Genomic DNA, 19435 nt, shown 5'->3' on the forward strand with positions numbered 1-19435 from the left:
TTCTTTTTTCACTAGTGTAATTATTGTATATCTTCAATCTATTTTATTTATTATTTTAATGGTCATGAGCTAGAGCAGCTAATATGATGCAGTCCTATCACAAACCAAATGGAAAGAGAGTGGTTTTTGTCTTCACAGTTTTGGGCTCTGAAGCATAAAAAAAATAAGGCAAGTTCTTTGCAAGGTGTAGGCTCAGGAACAAATTGTGAATTTCACATTTTTTTTCTTAAGTTGCCTGAAATTTGTCAAAATAAACTATTCACTGTGAGTGAGTTCTGCAACTGTTCTGGCTCTCTCTCTCTGCCTCAGACATTCTGTAAGGTAAAAAAGGGTTAATTTGGAGTCAATGGAGGTACTGGGAAAACAGCAGATCAAATTGGAAAGATATTCTGGAAAGTGGGTACAAGATCCTGGTTCTCTGCTTAATTTCTAAGTATAATTTGGAAGAGTTCACTTCCAAATTATAATTTCTAAGTATAATTTGGAAGAGGGTCTGCTTTGCCTGCCATAAAAACAAAGAACATTCCTTTCCCTAAAGGGAAGCATCAAGTGAAGAGTGGAAAAGTAGAAATTGGCAGTCTTACAGGTGGCCACGTAAAAATGGTGACAAATTAAAAATGAAGAATCATGAACAGTTTGTATGTTAGCACAACTGATTTTTTTTTATTTTTAAACCACCCCAAAATCCAATCATGCTCTATGTACATAGGCAATACATGGGATAGCACACCAAATGCAGACAAGAAAGATAAAATATATTCCGGTTTATTTTGCTGGTATTTTCATTTTTATTCTTTTTTTATTGTCCAACTGCTCAAGTTGATTAAATGATCCAACCCATACTAATTCCTATGCCAATCCTACCTCACCTCCCAATCCCACACTGTCTCTCAGAGAGGAGAATCCATCCCATTACCTCTGGGGGGTTTTGCTGAATGATGGAGTGTGCTGATTTTCCATCAGTTCCTCTGGGCCTCATTTCTTATGGAAAATTGTTTAGTGCAGAACAAGTATATCAGCACGTGTCTGCTTTAACTATATTCTATAGTTAGTAGGTAGGAACAGCTAATGCTTTGGGTTACTCAGGAAATCATAAGTAGCACACACACACACACAAATTTAAACAGAAAATAATCTTCCACGTCATTTAGAGTGTTAATTTTCTTTCTCATTTCCAGTGTCATTTATTTTGCAAAGCACTGCTGCAATTCTTTCCACTTGTCTTTATGCTCTTATTTTCTTACAAAACAGTACACTAGGCTTTCTGTATAAAACATATATATAAACATTTATATATATATATATATATAAAAACAAAGCAACCACCCTCAAAATGGACTTACAGTTATGAATTTGTCCCTCATTAGAAAATATACCGTGTGTTCATCTGTTTGTGGTCCCTGAATGTCACAGCGCTGGCTGTTGGAATAGGGTCAGTGAGAAAGGGGACTTCTTTTCTCCTTGTTTTGCTTTAAATCACATGATAAATTTCACAAGGTGAACAAAATCAGAGTAGTCACAGGAACCATCAGATCCTGTTTACAAATTGACACCGCATCGCTCTTGTTGCCATTGTTGCTACTCTTCAATTTGAATTCTAGTTATTACTTCCCAGGAGTTATTATATCTATATATATATATTTTTTTTTTTTGTCACATATATTCTCCCCTCACAAGCAGCTGGATGGAGGTTCAGGGAGAATGAAACACTAGAAAGTCTGAAAGATCCTGTGAGTCTGGAAATTCTTAGGCAGGAAATCCCTGCCTAACTTTCCTGGCCCTCTTTCTCAAATATGATCAATAATTTAGGAAATTATGGGTAATTTTACATAGCAAATAATCTTTAGTAACCTTTCCTTACAAAAGATCTTTTGGACACTGATTTGAAACTGGTTTTTTTCCCATTCATTGCTGGTATTAGATGCCAGCCTTGCATTTTTGTATAAATACTGTTTTTTCAAGTGTAAGGCCTCCGTTGTTGGTCCAGATGATTCTCTGTCCCCAATATCTATTCTTTCAGGAAACAAACCAGTCATTGGAACTATTTATTACTGAGTGTTGTGGTAAGAGGACCCCCCATGCTAAATATACCTCAAAATTGGGTGGTACCAAGGGAAGGGTTAAACTTCAGCCCCATTTATTTAGGTCGTGCAAAGGTGACCTAAATAAACTTCACCCCATTTTGTTTAGGTCATGACTTCTCAACCTAAAAACTCTGTAATTGAAAAAACCCAGATATAAAAAAATGCTATTAGGATTGGGGTAAAAACAAACAAAAAAAAAAAAAAAAGGAAAACTGTATTGAATTAAAAAAACAAAGTACTGCTTGCTGGTTTACAAAGAGTCTATAACACTGATAAAATCTTCGGAAACCAATGTGCTGCTTTTTTTTTTTTTTTTTTTTTTTTTTTTTTAGCCTCTCTCCATGCCCTTCTTTATTTTGGCTTCATTTCAACCCGGGAGTTCATATCATCCCCTTCCAGGTCATACTCTTCTACTTGGCCACTGGTCCACACCTTCATGCGGTCGGTGAGGTCGCTGGTTCTGGGCGCCAGGATGAAGTCGTAAATCAGGGCAGCACTTGCTCCTCCAATGATTGGGCCAACCCAGAAAATCTGGAATACAAATCCAAGCCATTGCATCAGGTATTTCTGCATTTGAAGCTCCTCTGAGGATTTTCACAGTGAAATTTGCAGCCTGTCCACCTGAATATTTACTTAACCATGTGGCATAACAGGAATTTGTCACCAAATTGAGTTGGTGGTAGACCCAGAGGTGAATAACTGTGACTATGCTGTCAAATTGTGATATTTAATATCAGTTGCCTACTGCTAAAACATCTCTGCTACTCCAGATAGAGTTGGCAGGGGAGCATAATTTCTAAAATGACAGGGCATTAGTTTTCTATTCTCCTATTAAATTCCAGTGATAGGTGAATTTGAAAGTAATACTTAACAAGGACTTAATTAGGGGCTTAATTTACCCCTAGATGGTGCTTAGCTGGTGATATTGCTGTGACTGAACTGGCCTAACCACTCAAGAAAATTAAAATTTAGAAGGAGAGGTAATAATAGGATTTTAGTAGACAAGTTGATTTTGTTAGAAATAACAGAAGATATTGAAGACTTTGCCAAAGCACTACTGAGTCTGGAAACTCTTTCTTTTATTCAGCAATATCAGTAGTTTAACGCAAATTATTACATCTATCTTCTTCTGTCTCTACAAAGGATAATATTTTTCCTATTAAATTCTGAAAATATCAGCTCCTCACTTAGTTATTTCCCTATAATGTCCTAATAATAATGTTCAAGTGGTAGACACTGCCAAAATTTCCCCAGTGTCCTCCTTTTTGTTTTACTCCTTAGATGAAAATGGAGTCCGTACCCAAAATTTTCACAACCCCATTGCATTACCACTAAATTTCCACCTGTGCCTCTGCAACTGGCTGCCAAAATCATGAGTAGGAGAGTTGGAACAAGCCCTCTTTATATATTCAAGAACACAAGTTCATTTACAACTTTATATCAGCCTTTTTTATTGAGCTTTGGTGAAATAAGTAAGTTTTTGTGAAGCACCTCATTTTAACCACATTTAAACACAAGGAATAATCTAAAATTTATAGTGTTTCCACAGCACTTATCCTTGAAAACACATAAGCAGACACTCAGCTTTAAGATGCTGAACATTTTATTAGCTCTTAAATATTAGATGATCCATTTCAGTTTATAAACCTGCTTAAAAATCTTTCTAAATTAGATTTTACCAGATTAAGCAGTAACACTTTACAAATTTAATTTAAACCATAAATACACAGTACAGGATTCTGTGCAATAAGGCTTAAACAACTAAAATGTTTGAAATAAATAAATATAAAGGGGAATAACCAGACAAAAATCTACTGTATTACTTTAAGTACAGAGAGTGAACGAGCCTGAGGACTTTTTGTTTGCCTGAGGGTGGTCAGGATTTAAAGGAGAATATTCTTTGTTAGATGAAATGAAAATGCCAACTCTCTGACTTGGTCCTAATGATATGTGTTGAAATATTTCTGATCTCATAGGTTATGTGTTTTCAGAGCCTCTTGTGAGTTAAACAAATTTACTCAACTTACCCAGTGATTTTCAAAGTTGTTGGCGATGAGCGCTGAGCCGAAAGATCTGGCTGGGTTAATTCCACAGCCGGTGTAATCAATCTAGGAGGTGGAAAGAGAACCACAGGTGAGGCACAGATGAAGTTTCCCCATCATCTCACTGGCCCACCCCAAGGTGGGACAAAGCAGATATAACCTCTGAAGGCTAAAACTTACAGCAAGAAGATGGCCCAAGGCAACGGAGAGACCAATGGCCAAAGGTGCCGATCCCGAGACGTCGTTCCTTCTCCGGTCTGTGGTGGCCAGGACACACAGCACCAGCTGGAAGGTGGCAATGATTTCAATTCCCAGACCTTGGCCTGCATTGATTCCCTCTGAAAGCTGCATGGAGGCAAGAAGGAAAAGGTTATTTCGTGCATTCCTGCATGACTTCAAGCAGTGTAACAAAGTTCTGAGGCATCTAATTCGTCAATATGAACCTGCACATCCATTTCTCTCCTGGGGTTCCTTTTGCTTAACAGGGGGAAAAAACAGGAAGAAATAGAAAAAAAAAATTAAGAGAAGTTAGTTTTGAAACACTCCCTGCTGTACTCAAGCCTAGGCACAAGCAGCTCTTTTTTTTGAGTCGTTGCTGCTTCCAGCCAAAGTGAACACTCAGCCACTGGGCACAGTGAGAGTGGAATTGATCTACGTGCGAGAAACAAATCAGCCAGAGACACCTCCAACAGAGTTTACTTTTCAGAAGTGAACTGTGGTGCCTCAGGACAGTCACTCACTGCTTCAGGGACTTCCACATTAATATTAAGATATTAATGTTTCACCTATACTGTGAATTAATTGCCTGAAAATATGCCTCTAATGCCACAGGAAATACCCTGAGATTTCCACGGAGTTCATGGGAGACTTGTAGATGTGACAGAAGACCAAAAGTACATAAAACGTCTCTAGATACTAATATTAATCAATGTGTCTCTAATTGCACAGATAAGGGTGCAGTCAATGGATATAAGATCCATTCACCTGATGAAATGAAGGAGACAATTTGAAAGCTCTGCCTTTTTTTTTTTTTTAACAAATCTCATTTGACTACAAAGAGTTTAGACACCTAACTCACAGCTGAACTACATTTTGATGCCTTAGACTCAAAATGAAGCTCATTTCACACTTTGGGATACATTTAAAAACTCCCCAGATAAGGAATCCCAAGGGGCTGAAGGGAGTGCTTCAATTTCCTATTGAAGTAGATGATCTAGAAGAACTGAAACTGTCAGGGGTAAATATTCCAAAGGTATTATTAGTCATGAAATCAGCAGTTTCTTGTAAGTGCTGTAGAGCATATTGAAACCATGGGGATTCATTTAAATGGACATTACAGAGCAGAAATGCTGTCATATTTCAGGAAATGCTGTCATATAATACTGCTAAAAACTTGTGCCTAACACAAAACCATGGAGGTAAACAATTTTAGGTTATAACAAGTTTTGAGTTCTGCTTTTAATTGCTGTATTCAGTGGTGTCTCCATTAAGTCAAGGCAAGTCTGTTACTGAGCTGAATACCTTGATGTTATGCAGAAATAATTCACTTGCATGGATGGGATGAAACATGAGCTTGGCCACAGGCCAGGGAACTGAGAATGTGACCCAGAGTAGGAAGCAAGCTCTGCAAAACTTATATTAATTTGTGCTATCAGTGGGTTATCACATCAGTCAGAGCCCTTGCATTAAAAACTGCTGGGTCATTCGTGGCAAAAAAACATAATTACATGTTATTGTGACCTGTCCAGAACAATGAAACCACGGGAAATCCTGCTATTAATCTGATTTTGTGGTATATGCCCCAATTTCCCCAAAGCTAATTTTTGGAAAACCTTAAAACTTAAAGATGGTTAACTGAACTGCTTCACTTTCCACAGGTGCTGTTCACATTTCTTGCTTCTTCTCTGTACCAAAGTTTACTATCAAATTCCTAAGCAATGGAAAAAAGTCATTTGAGTCTTTCCTTAGCATAAATCTGATTTTTAAATCCTGCTATTCTGTAATACTAATAATGTATTCTTATGGCTTGTTCTTTAACATGCAGGAGCAATATCCTCTGAGCTAGAAGTAGTTTGTCCATAAATAGAAGGGAATTTTGGTTGAAAGGATGGGTATTTTGGTTCCTTCAGCATCCACAGAGTAGAAACTGAAATCCATTAATGAAACCTTCATGATTATTAGGACTTACACGTGAGAAGTATGAGTCTGACATAAATGCATCCATACAAGATGCACTGAAAATTGCAGGATCTAGAAATTCATGCTTGATATTTCTGAATTAATATTCTATTGCTTTTGTAAATTTTAAAAATAAACTTTTTTTTTCACTCTAGAGACAGTGGGATTCTTGTCTTTCAACAATTTAGGTTTCCAGTGTGTTTCCTTGTATCAAAACCAATTTAAGAACCTGGACTATAAACCCTCTGGAAAAAATCTTATCTCACATTTGGAAGGCCAAATGGCCAAACCTAAAAGCCAGGTGTCTTAGGAAATAAGTGACTGATGTGCATATGCCCAAAAGCAGATAAAAAACCAAATTCTTTTCCATCATAATGCAACCCCAGGGAACCCAGAGCTGAGGTCTGACACATCAGTGTTAGCATTTGACAAAGCCTTGACATTTTAAAAGATTAAACATTGCCCAACCACTGGGCTTTCCCTTCTCTTGAAGGGCTTCTATAAAAGACAATAAGAGCAAAATTATCCTTTAAAAACCTGTCATAATCCTTATCTTTGAGAGGTGGAAATCATATTCTTCCTTTCCCTCCAGGAAAAACACATCCTACAGCTGACGTGACTTGAGGTCATTCTCCCTGCTAATCAACACTTATTGATGGGCTGTGTGGGATCAAAGAAAGCCTGGAAATATCATAGGAAACCTTTTGCTTTCCTCCAGCAATGTAATGTTACACAGCCTGCCAGAAACATTAATATTCTACTGTGAGAGCAAGGACCTTGGGCTGTGCTCCAAAATGGGACAAACCCAAGCAAACCTTGAATGTCCTGCTTTGCTGGGGCCTGTGGATCTGCAGTGTGCAAGTGTAGGATAACAGAATATTTATTTGCCTCCTTATCAGAGGTAAATTACCCCTGCAGCAGCAGCCTGGGCCATCCATGGTACACATGGAACAGCACCAGTGTTCACCATCCCAAGCACACCCCAGAAAAGCTTTATAAAGGGAAAATAGGAAGGTACATTCCCTTCTGTCAAGTTGAAATGTACATGTGAATATTTATATTTATGCTTATATTTATATTTATATTTATCATCCTCAGTCAAAGAGGGTTTGCAAGTCTTACCTAGATAACATTTTGCATCTTTTAAATCTGATAGTATAAGCTCTTGACAGAACCAGGGAGACACAACCAACATGAGTTTGTCATCCTTTCCTTGCATTTTCTTTATGTTATTCAGGTTTTTAAGGAAACTTTGAACTATTGTGGAAGATTTTGTAGAATATCAGACTCCAGAAGCTTCATCTGAATTTAGTAGGAAGCAGTACCACACATTAGAGACCTGATTAAAAATCAACAGCTGTTCTTAACATCTGCCATTCTGTTGCTGAGAATATCCAAGATAGAAGGTGTCCAATGTCTCTGGTTCCTAAATAGACAAAATAATGCTCTAAAATGAGACACAGCCACCTCTAGTGCAGTGTTGGCATGAAGAGGACCCTTTCCAGTGACCTGTACCCACACTGCAAAGCCTTTTTCCCTGCACTGGTACCTCTTACCAGTGGTCATAGGGTATGTGGGCTGGCACTGCATCAGTCCTTGAGGCATCTGCTGGGAAATCTTTGACATCTTCTCTTTGCAGTCCAATAATCCTCATTAAGGTGACAGAAAAATTGTCAGAGGGCAGAGAACAGCATGGCAAGTCCCTGAGCTTTTCAGGCTTCAGACCTGGGACAATCTAGGAATGGATTCAGAGGTTTAAGGAACCAAACATGCTCTAAGGTGTTAAATGAAACACACAAGCCCATATTCATCTCCATGAGAGTCTACACAGACTTCTTTTCCTTTTTTGTTCACATGAATAATTCCACTAAACTTCATTTCAAATGTCAGTGTTTTGACAGAAGAAGCACCAGAAACACACATAAGAAATGGGCTGAATCATTGGCAAGATGGGAGAGTTGTCTGTGGACACATTTATCTGATCAGCTGAATCAATCTTGGCTGCATCAGCTTGCAGTGAGTAATTCCCCCTCAACCTCACAGCTCCCAGACAAGAAGCAGAGCATGTAGACACCCCAAGGGAGGTGCATCTTCCTGTGGGCTGAATTCCACAATTTCCAGCCTTAACAATCCCATGATTAATATTTTTCCCCCTCAATTCACTGTGAATCTGGACAAGGTTGTGGAATAAAAGTCTACCAGAATTCAGTAAGTGTACAGAAGTCACATCTTATTCTGAAAACTCCTGAGATGCAACTGATTGGAAACTAAGAAGGCACAGTGGCTCAAGAGACATTCAAATGAGGAGTGTTAAACCCCAAAAAAACATTATCTAGACATGAACATGAGGGCAATTAGTTGAGAAGAACACCTGCTTTATGTCTTAGGAAATGGGCAGTGGCCACATCGCTTCCAACTCTCCATAACATCACACAGGAGATGGGAACTACAGAATTTGTTTCCCAGAAGTGCCCTTAACTGCCATGTTTAGCTGACTGACTCCCACAGCAATCATTTGGGCAAATTAATGGTATGTTTTCTTTCCTTTTGATTTCTTTTTTTAATTTTTTTTTTTTTTTTTAGGACAGGATATTTATGAGTTGTCCACCTTCGGAAGAGAAACGGGGACAGGAAATTAAACTGGCCCAAGGTAAACCCCACTGTGTACTTCTCTAGTGGCTTCATATTTTTCTCATTACCAGTGAAAGTATATCAAGTTCAAACCTGTTTCCCGTTATATGGATAAGACACTTTGTTATGCAAGGTGGTTCCATCACGTGGGGCTGAGCTCCATCTCATCCAGCAAACCCTTAGCCCTGGATTGGAGCTTCCAGGGCCCAGCTTCCTTTCATATAACAGGGATTAGTTTCTCATGGTTCCAGAAAAAAAAAATTAAAAAGAAAAGAGGCCTCTGGTATTGCAAAAGTCTATTTTTTAGCGGGGGGAATGCCAGCTTTCCCAATTCTTATGAAACACCAGAGCAAGCCCAGTCTGCTGGTGTGGTTTTGAGGGAGAAAATTTAAGCCACAGCATTTTTAATGGCTAGGACTTCTCTTCCTTGCATATCCTCACCATCCTACCGAAATTATTACCTTTCTCTGCTTTGGCAGACATTTTTCTTAAATTTAGCATTTTATTTAAGTAAATTCTTGTAGTCTTACAGCATTTTCTTCTTATAGCTTAAAATTTCCCTTCTTTGACTTTCCTTCTTTTACTGAATAAGGAAAACTCTTAACAATAGTTTAGATGGTTCATTCTCTCTTCATCCCCCACTCTTTTGAAATATTAATCATTCTTTTTTTATGCCAACTAGCTATCATTTGTTTGGCTGGCAAAGCTCTTTAATGGGATGTTATACAAATGTAATCTCAGAAATGCGTCTCCCTACTTCCCTCCAAAACACATCCCACTGTCTTGCCTGTCATTTTGTTTGACTTTTCTCACTCTTTCAGCTCCAGCTCTGTCATGAAAAGAACTTGATGATTTCCATATTGATAACATACCTTTATTCTCCTGGAAGTCTATCCCACATCTCCATAGCTATAAACCTTGAGTGAGAGTCAGAATTGATTCAAATATTCATCCCTGGCTGTTTAACTTCTTATTCACTTCTACGCTTGCTGTTTAACAGTATCACTCTGAAATGGATGTTTCTATACCCATTAATTGAGTATTAGGGATTCAGGGAGTACAAAAGTCTCATTTCTTTAGTAAGGAGAGACAGGCAAATATCTAAAGAGTTTCACTTAAAATTATACAACAGGAGAACTCAGAAGCTGCTTATAAATTAGCTTTGGATTGTATCCTACATCAACAATGGAAGCATTCAGCAGAACCTGGGGACAAAACACATTGTCCTCTGCTAGATTATCCTTCCTATAAATACAGCCTTAAGAGCTCTAAAGGGGACTCATTCAATTCCCAAAGCAGAAATCATATTTTCCGTTCCTTAGGCAGCAGACACCCTCCAGGAACGAGGCTAAGCTCCCTCCTCCCACCCTCTGCAGGCCGAGGAGAAATTATCCAGGGCTTGGTGTTTTAGTGCCATGGAGAGAGAGAGGGGAGAATGATCATTATATGAAACCAGAGCACATAAAATTTGTATGTCAGAACAAGGCAGGCAGTAAAAGTTCCTCTACAGCACTTGTTTTTAGCACAGCTGGTCAGATAAAGACAATTTTTTTTTTATTTACACTTTTACTTTACTTTTTTAATGTGCCTCTGGGAAAGTTGCTTGGGAGAAATGCTGCTGAGAAATAAACAACTTCTATTCAGAGGATGAGGAATTGTGAGGTTTTGTATTTTTTTTTCTTTACCCAGACAAACCCAAGCAAAATGTTAATTTTCTGTAATAGTTGAAGCACTCATTTATACCACAGAGCTGTTTATTATCTCCTCTGTTACCAGCCAGAAGGAGATAGTATTTCAGTGGGGAATTTTGGGCATATCTGAATTTTGAGCCAAATAGGAACGTCCTTTCTATATTGTTACTGGAATAACACTTGGATTTGTACAAACCTCACAGTATGGTTGTTGGCATTTTCACAAAAGTAATATTCATTTGATATTTCTAGACAAACTCCAGAAAATATGTGAAGTTCTCAAAATTTATGAACCATAAATAAGCATTGAAGACTTGGCATTTCCATGGGGTTAAAAACCATCTCTGAGGCTGTGCAATGCATTTCAGGAATTGGGGGGACAATTCCAGCTCCTCCATTTCTCCACCTTGTTCATCAAGCAAGAAGTCCCAACAAAGGAAGGAAAAGGGGCCAAACCTGACCTTACCCATTCCAAGCACAGGGCCCACAGGAGGAGTTGTGTGTGTAAATGGGCAAGGAAACGTGCCACATTTCTGCTCTGAAAGCCTTCATTGACTCCACTTGGCACAGAATTAGCATCGAGAGCCTGGAAAAGTTGAGTTTTCTGTGACACTCCCAGCGGTTCCTAGAGAGGGGCTGCGCAGGACTCGTCCGGGGAAGCACACAGAGGATTTCTTTACTCCTCTCTAGTCCAGGAGTTGTGCCTTGCAGAGCTCTCAGGCCACATTTTCACCCTCCTGCTGTGTATAATTTCCTCCAGGATGCCTGTCAGGCCCTGTATATTTGATTTAACAGGTTGACGTCGTGCCTCAGCCTCAGATCTCCTCAGTTCAATGGAGCTGCAGCAGTCAAACACCAGCTCCAGCTCTGGATGCCAGGAAGATCAGCATTTTCCCACCAATTACACATTAATAAATACTCAGGGCTCAGAATGTTCCCAGCCAGGCCAGAAAAACCTCCAGGAGACAAATGTGGTACCAGGTAAAAACCCCTCTGTTATTGAATTCTCTCCATTCAGCTGGAGAATGGACAAATAAGCAAAAATGTCCTACTGCCCTAAAGAAAACAGGCAATTTCCTCTGGAGACAAACAGGAAATTTTTCAGGGGCTATCTTTTCTTCCTTTAGTACTTGTGATGTGGTTTGGTATCCTCACTTTAAAAATGCTTCACTTAAAAATATCTATATAGATAGTAATAGTTTTTAGGATTCTCTGATTAAAGAAATGTTATTCTCAGCTCCCTAAATGTTCACATTAACTGCTAGAACCCATGAGCCCTGATATAAAAACCCAGATTTTAAATTTTTTTTCTTACCATTGCACCAGTTTAACCAGATTTGATCCATAATATTAATTCTCTTGCTGTGGACATTTCCATTTATTCTCAGGCTGTGGTCCTTGCAATGTCAGATCTTGGTTCAGAACCCACACCTATTCCTAGATATAATTTTTAATTTTTCAATTAATTTAAATTAAAAATTGAAATTTGGGTTTATCTCATCTGAAGAATCTTTCTGCCCATCTGTCTCTGGTGTGTGAGTGTATTTGGGGGTGTGCAAACACATACACAAATATACACAGAACACCCAAATATATTTGGTGTAACCAGAGAATTCTGTGGAAAGGAAACCAATTTTAATGGTTTGTTGACCACTCAGGAAGGCTGGTGGCAAAATGAGTTCTACTTTAATCTTATTTATTTGACAGTTGATCTAACACACACAAAAAAAAATCATTCTCTGAAAATCCCACTCCACTTGTGTTACAATATTAACTAACCTACGAAATTAATAATGTTTTTAGATCTATGACAACTCACTGTTTTAAACACCCCTGTACACCCTTTTCAGGAATTTCTACCATTTCTAAGTAGAAATAAATGAAGAGAACCTTTAGTTTGGGACCTGTAGAGCAATTTCCAAATGGACATCTTTGGATCCAGTGGCACAAAACCCACTTTGACCTCCTCTGTTCAAGAACAAAAGGACAGGGCTGCAGCAGGATGAGCACCAAGGGCCTCTCCTTGCCCCAGAAAAGGCTGTGCTGCTGCATCCCTCCGTGCTCCCTGCCAAAATCCCGGGATATGGCTCTATTAGTGGAGAGGCGCTAAGCAAATCTTCATGGAAATGGAAATCAGATAAAAAGCTCTGAGATCTGAGATAAGGATTAGAGCCATAACCCCAAATTCTCTGGGGGATGGGTGATAACCATCAGGTTTACATCTCAGCCCAGATGTTTCTGCTGTCACTGTGTGAACTCATTAAAAAGAGGCCGAGACCGTGGCCAGTTTTGAGCAGGTGCCTTTCCTGTGTCCCACCTGCCCTGCCTGGGGCCTCTCAGCACAATGCTGGCAAGCCTTAAAAGCCCTCTGCTGCAAAAACTGACAGTGAACAATGAGCTATTGTTGTGACAGCCTTTGTTAAGAAATAAAAAAATCCCAGATCAATGTCATGTACCGGAACCATTTTGCTCATTTTAAAAAGGCAGCAGCTTTTTGTCCCTTGTGAATGTTTGAGTCCTCAAGCATGCAGATGTGCCAGCAGAGGCAAGGCTGGCAGGAGAAGCCTAGCATGGATCAAAAATAGGCAGGGCAGAGGGCAGAGACAGGGAGAATGAAGCTACTCACCATCCTAGCCTTAAGAAAGGCACAAAATATTATCTGCATTGAAAAAAAAAAAAGTCATCCAAGAATTTTTCAATAAGCACTAAAGGTCAGGATCTCAGCTGCGTGTCTCGTCCATCCAGCAGCACCTCTGGAGCTGCAATTTTCCACAGTGACTCAGAGGAAAAGCAGCATCACTTACTCAATTGTCCCCTCACACTGTCAAGCTCTCAGTTTATTTTGGATGTTCTTCCAACTCGAGCCGGCTTTGTTTAATTGGAGGTTGGAGAATGGGCTCGTAGGGCGCGGGCACGAGGAGACAGGGAAATCACAAGGCAAACACTGAGTCATCCAGGGCAACCAGGCAAGTCCTGCTCCCCATGGTGAGAAGGCCACTGGTGTGGACCAAATGTGGGGAGTGTGGTGATTCCCATGGGGAATCCCCTTTAAGACAAGTTTCTAAAGGAAGAGAAGTATCCAGTGGGGAATAGCAGGATAAACTCTTCAGTGCTGACCCACAAACAGCAGTAAAAGGTGTGGCAGGTCTCAACTATGAAAGGGAATTCCCAGTGCTGGTGCAAAATTATGTTTGCACTGGAAATGCAAATTGGGAATTTGCTGGGAGAAAATTCACCAGCATGGATGTTCTAGAGATAAGATCATCTGCAGATGATGAGGATCCACATATCTTATCACATCCTATGCTCCACTCTCCTGGAGATAAAAGATTGTTCATCTTCCCCAAGTGGCAGAATAAGACTGGAGTATGTAGTCAGTAAAGGAAAGAAAACCTAAAAATCTCCAGCTTTGAGGTTCCAAATTGCTCTGATGCTGCTGGATCACAATCCAGCTAAGTGGGAGTAGTTATGGAAAGAGGACTCAGTCCCATCCCTGTCAGTGTCCAAGGCCAGGTTGGATGGGGCTTGGAGCAATCTGGTCTCATGGGAGGTGTCCCTGCCCATGGCAGGAGCTTGGATCTTTAAGGTCTCGTCCATCCCAAACTATTCCACGATTCTGTGGTTCTGTGGTGTGCCTTTGGTGAGCCTGAAAGGTCAAAGCAGCAGATGCTGGCCTAGTATGAGGAGTCAAAGACAGCCAAGACCTCCTTTTTCCCTGCCCTTGATAAATCTAGAGCTGGACACGGGGTGTTTATCCCCAAAGGACATGGCACCCTTGTGTGCACCAACTCTGCCACCACTGATCCTGACTGGGGCAGCCCCAGGGAGCAGCAGAGACACAGCCAGTCACAGCAGAAATTCAAAGGGTGTTCCAGCAGCAAGTGACTCTCCATGCTCCAGGAATAGCATCCCTATGAATATTCACCTGTCTTAAAATGACCTCTGAATCCACTGACCACAGATCTCCTCTGGCTTTTCCAGAGAGCTCCTTAGTTACACAAACAACATTTATCAGTCCACTGGGTGTTTTCTAAACCCAAGCCCTCCTATTTGTTATTCTTGGTTGTTTTTCTTTTCCCTTTATCTACCCGAGCAACATTACCTTCAGGTCTGTTTTTCTTGCCCACAATTTTTGATCCACTTATAACTTTTAAAATAATATCTTTCATCATAAACTCGAAGGAAGAGTTTTCAAATAGTCTCCAAATTATAGCCCAAATTATAGAGTTTGGGGACACATTTCCTGGCATTCTCATCATTATGCCAAAATACAGAAAACTATGAAATTGTGAAAATTGTGAAGCAGTGTCTGCATTTGTCACAAAATTCTAATTATTTATATATACCTATATATTTAGCTCAGCTTATTTTATATATATATATATATATATATATATATATCTACAGATAGATAGATGGATCGACAAATAGATACAAATATATAAAATAACCTGAGCTAAAGAAATTTTCTGACCATGTTTTTAAAAGTTTGCTAAGAGTTTTCCAGATGAACACTGTTTAACAGCAAATATTGTGTTTCTTCACAGCACAGAAGTCTCTTCTCTCCCCTCTTTCCTGCTTGAGCTCTTTGTTGTTCATTAACTGCCTGTGCTGAGTAGTTTGTTCCATTATCCAAACTCCAGATCTGTCCTCACCAGACAATAGCCAGCTCTGCTGGCAGATGAGTGCATTTTGGATCTGGTATTCTCTATTCTTACAGCTTTACCTAATGGAAATTTGTAACGTGTAGTAATCCAACTTTAAAAAAAAAATAAAAATGAAAAAGATACAAGATGATGTAAGGAAAAATATTTAAATTTTTAGAAGAGTAAACACACTGAATAATTCTCTTGCAGCTTCTCCAATTCTCAAAGTTTTTACTTTGGAACCCACTCCACTAGTAAAATATATTGGAAGTTAAGTGTGTTAAAAGGATTCAGTAATCTAAATACACCTCTGAGTGTCTTCCAAAATGTCTTACTTGGGACCAGCCAAAGTAACTAAAAATATGGCTGTTGACTTAAGCAAAGTTTGGATGAAAATCCTAATGTGTGACTGGTTTGCTTGTCTTAGTGTAAACCAGACTTAATACTGAACATGTTAAAGGAACATCCTGCATTTTCATCCTCCCTTCTTCCTCCTCAGCCTTGTACTATCCATGGCTGGGCTTTGTGCTTCATTTGATTGTGTTGCCTTTCTGCCCTTTGTGCAATGAGAAAGACAGGGATTTATCCCACTTAATTTTGGATTCTTAGCAGAGGCTTCCAAGCCTGGAGCCTCAGCATGGCAAAGAGCAGCTGGGTGTCTCTGGAAGCAACTCAACAGATCTAGAGGTTGAAGCGCCTCTCTTTGTCCCTCGTTCTCTGTGGACTAGAGAGCAGCCAGTGGAAATGGGTTCTCAGCTTGGTCCCTCAGTGCAGGACCTGCAGCCAGGCAGGAGAAATCCAAGTTCAGGCATGCAGCCCCACCCAGTATCCACTGGGAATACTGGATGGCCACTCACTCCGTCACACACTGCCCCCACCACATTTTTCCTGTGAAAACACCTCTCCAAGACCACGGCAGGGTCAGAACAAAGTCACAAATATCCAGACCCTCTTCCCAACCTTATCAAACAAGCAGCACTCTCTTTCAATTTTTTTTTTCTGAGCAGGGAATCCACACCTTGTTATCCAGAAGAACAGCCAGGAGAGAGAGCAGCTGGCAGGGACGCCAGCTCTGAGCCTCCACTTCTTATCCTCAGGTTAAAAAATGTAATAAAAGCAACTCTGTGGTTTGTCTTTGCCAGTTCTTTGCTGGAGGAGGCACCTCGGTGCTGTGGATTCAGGATGTGCCCCGTTGAGATCAGCTCTGCACGAGCACAGCCCCTCTGCTGCTGCTCCCCCCTGCCTTGGGCTCAGACCCAGTTCCCCCTCAGCCCTCCCTCCCCAGGCACTCCATGCTAGTCACTGGGAAATGAATGGATTTGCTTTCCTTTCCTCTCTAGTTCTCCCTCACAAGGCAGAACAGCTGCTGCCCTCACTATCCCCAGGGGGGTCTCCCCACTGCTCCTCCAGCCAGAACATTTGTAGGTGGATGCGAAAGAAAAAAGAAACAAAATTCTGAATATTTTCCAATGGCAAACAGTGACATCAGAGCATTTAGAAACTATAGTCTCTGTTATTCCATTGCACAGAAATTTCTGATTGATTTGTAAAATTTATATGATAGAGACTTGACCCTGCCTGGTTTTGCCTTTGTAACTTGAGGAGTTACTGACTGATGGACAAGGAGAGCTTCACCCCCCTTCACAAATGGCCAGGTTTAGAGCCTTGGTTAGAGGAAGGAACCAGTCATCAGGATTTTATGGAAGCAAAAGGGAAAAACCAAGCTTAAGTGCTACCAAAACCAGACCTCCCGTGTTTAATGGCAGTTGGACCTCTCGAGGAAACCACTCGGGCAGACACCCTGTCCCATGTGGTTGAGCTGTTCCCTCTGTCAGTGGTTTCAGAGGAAAAGATCACATATCACACTTGCAGCCAGAGCCTTCTGGAGTCAATAAAATTATTTGCTCTTCTTCCCCAGAATGTTTTGAGTTAACCCATCAAAATTTCCAAAGCACTGGCAGGATGGGATAGTTGCAGGCACCCGGAGAGAGGGAGGTGAGCAGCAAACTCACAGAGTAACACGAGGGTGAATAATACTGAGCTGCCCAGGAATCACCTTAATATCCAATTTCATTCTCTTTTAAAAACTTGACTCAAGTTCTGAATTAACTGTAATGTCAAATTACAGTATGCAAAACCATATTGCTGTTTTGCCTAAGTTATTTCAGAAGAGATGTTGCATTTGCAGTTTTATGCCCCAAATACCCTTGTGACTTCAAATGGGCAGAAGACTTCAAATTAACTCAATTTACAAACTGCAGTCAGGAATATCCTGAAAGAAAGGGGCCAAGGAAAATAAGTGAAATATTTGTTCTTAAGAGATCAGGTCAAGTAAGTGACCAGAAGGAATTTCCATTTATAGCACTGTGTCCTGCCATGGCTGTAGCACTGTCCCCACTGACAGTGGGATGATTTCAAGTTTAGAAGTGTATTTATCTTTTTTCTCTCCTATTATTCTGCAACAAAAACAGCAAAATGACATTTTGAGGAGGAGGAGTTGTGGCCAGGCAGTTTTTAGGCAGCGTGATGTGAGCATCTGGCCGGGAGAGAACTGGAACCTGCACCCCAGTTACCTGTAGCTGCCTCACATTTTCCTCCAGTTTAGACGTGAGAATTCAGGATTTCTCCAATTTTTTCCCAGAAATGCACAGAAAGGGCAGCTGGGATTCTGCCAGGCAGGATCTGAGCACTCTGCCTAATGCAACAGGTACTGCTCACACATTTGGGGATGGGATTCCTCCTGCTGCCACCTCTCTGCTCCCATGGCTTTTCAGAGCAGCCACCACCAGTATACACAAACCATCAGTTAAGTAATGAAAATTAACAACACTCACAGAAGCCAAAACAACACTGATGTATGCACATTAATCAACATGTCACCTTAGAGACCCTCAGAACCACTAAAATCATAAAACTACCAGTGATTTCAGCATTAAATTGGCATCAAAAGCCACCTTTCAGCAACTTGGAAGTACAAAACTAAGCATAAGCAAAACTGATCATGACCAGAATGTCCTAAAGCTCCAAAATGAGGGTGGGGAGGAAGGACCATCCCTATGACATCCTGGTTATCAGTCAGAACTGGATTCTCTCCTACAATAAACAGTCGAGCTCTCCGAGGTTGACCAGCACCGACAGAACCCCTACATTTTTAGTAAATTACAGCTGCTACATTTCTAGTCTAAAAAAAAAAAAAAAAGAAAAGAAAGGAGGAATTCAAAGTTTCTACTTACAGCATTAAGCCCCAGGGAGTTTCCTGGGAGAGAGGAGGTGACTCCTGAGAGAATGGCAGTGGCCACCACTGCCCCCAGGCACTGGGCGAGGATGTACATGAGCGCCTTGAAGATGCTGATCTGGCAGCTGAGCAGCAGCCCCAGGGTGACAGCTGGGTTCAGGTGCGCCCCACTGATGTGGCCCACGCTCTGTGCCATGGTAGCGATGGATAACCCAAAAGCCAGAGAAACCTTCACGTTGTCCTGAGACCTTGTTGATGTTTTGTTGGCCACCACGGGGAAGTTGAAGCCCAGAGCCGAGCCAATGCTGATAAAAATGAAAAGGCTCATGGCCAGGAACTCAGCCACCACTGCCCTCCAGAATATTTTCTTTCTGAATTCACTAGCCATCTTTACTCTTTCTTTCTCTCTCTCTCCCCTCCTCACTTTCCCTTCTCCCTCTCTCCCTTCCTTTGCCTGATATTTTCCCTTTGAGGTCTGAAGAGAAATCTGGAGGAAAAATACAGTCCTTGGATTATTTATAGGGCTTTGGGTGGTCTGTAGGAGGGAAGGGGTGTTGCACAAAAGGAGGAAAGAACATCTACATAGATGCTGACTGCTAGATTGATGTAAGACACTGTTTGCCTGCCAAAGTTTTTTTCTTCCTTTTTTTTTTTTTTTTTTTTTTTTCTTTTCCCCTCACTTAACGGCGTTCGGTCTCTGCCACCGTTTTTAAGAGGCTTTTTAAAATTCTTGGAAAAATCTTTAGGAGAGCCTAAGGAATTTCAGCCTCACTTCTTTAACTCCTGTGTCATCTTTCAGCGCGTGGATGGGGATGAAAGCTTTGATGGGATTTCTGTCTGGAGCTGAAACAGAAAGCAAAGTTATCAGTGCAGGCTGGTAAGTTATTCACGCTCAGCTTCAGTGGCAGCAGATAACAGCTGAAAGTAG

At 40.6% G+C, this 19435-nt stretch overlaps 1 protein-coding gene across 1 annotated transcript; it reads right to left on the bottom strand.

Annotated features, from left to right (window-relative positions):
• Positions 1-639: 639 nt before the first annotated feature.
• On the bottom strand, positions 640-18997 carry AQP1 (aquaporin 1 (Colton blood group)). Its single transcript, XM_041486740.1, has 4 exons — positions 18506-18997; positions 4307-4471; positions 4112-4192; positions 640-2615 (listed from the first exon to the last, which is right to left on the bottom strand). Exons 1-4 carry the CDS (start codon positions 18893-18895, stop codon positions 2436-2438), a joined length of 816 nt encoding a protein of 271 aa, XP_041342674.1. The 5' UTR covers positions 18896-18997; the 3' UTR covers positions 640-2435.
• Positions 18998-19435: the final 438 nt, after the last annotated feature.

Source organism: Pyrgilauda ruficollis, unplaced genomic scaffold (genome assembly GCF_017590135.1).
Source record: "Pyrgilauda ruficollis isolate IOZ18807 unplaced genomic scaffold, ASM1759013v1 scaffold12, whole genome shotgun sequence".
Lineage (NCBI taxonomy): Eukaryota > Metazoa > Chordata > Aves > Passeriformes > Passeridae > Pyrgilauda > Pyrgilauda ruficollis.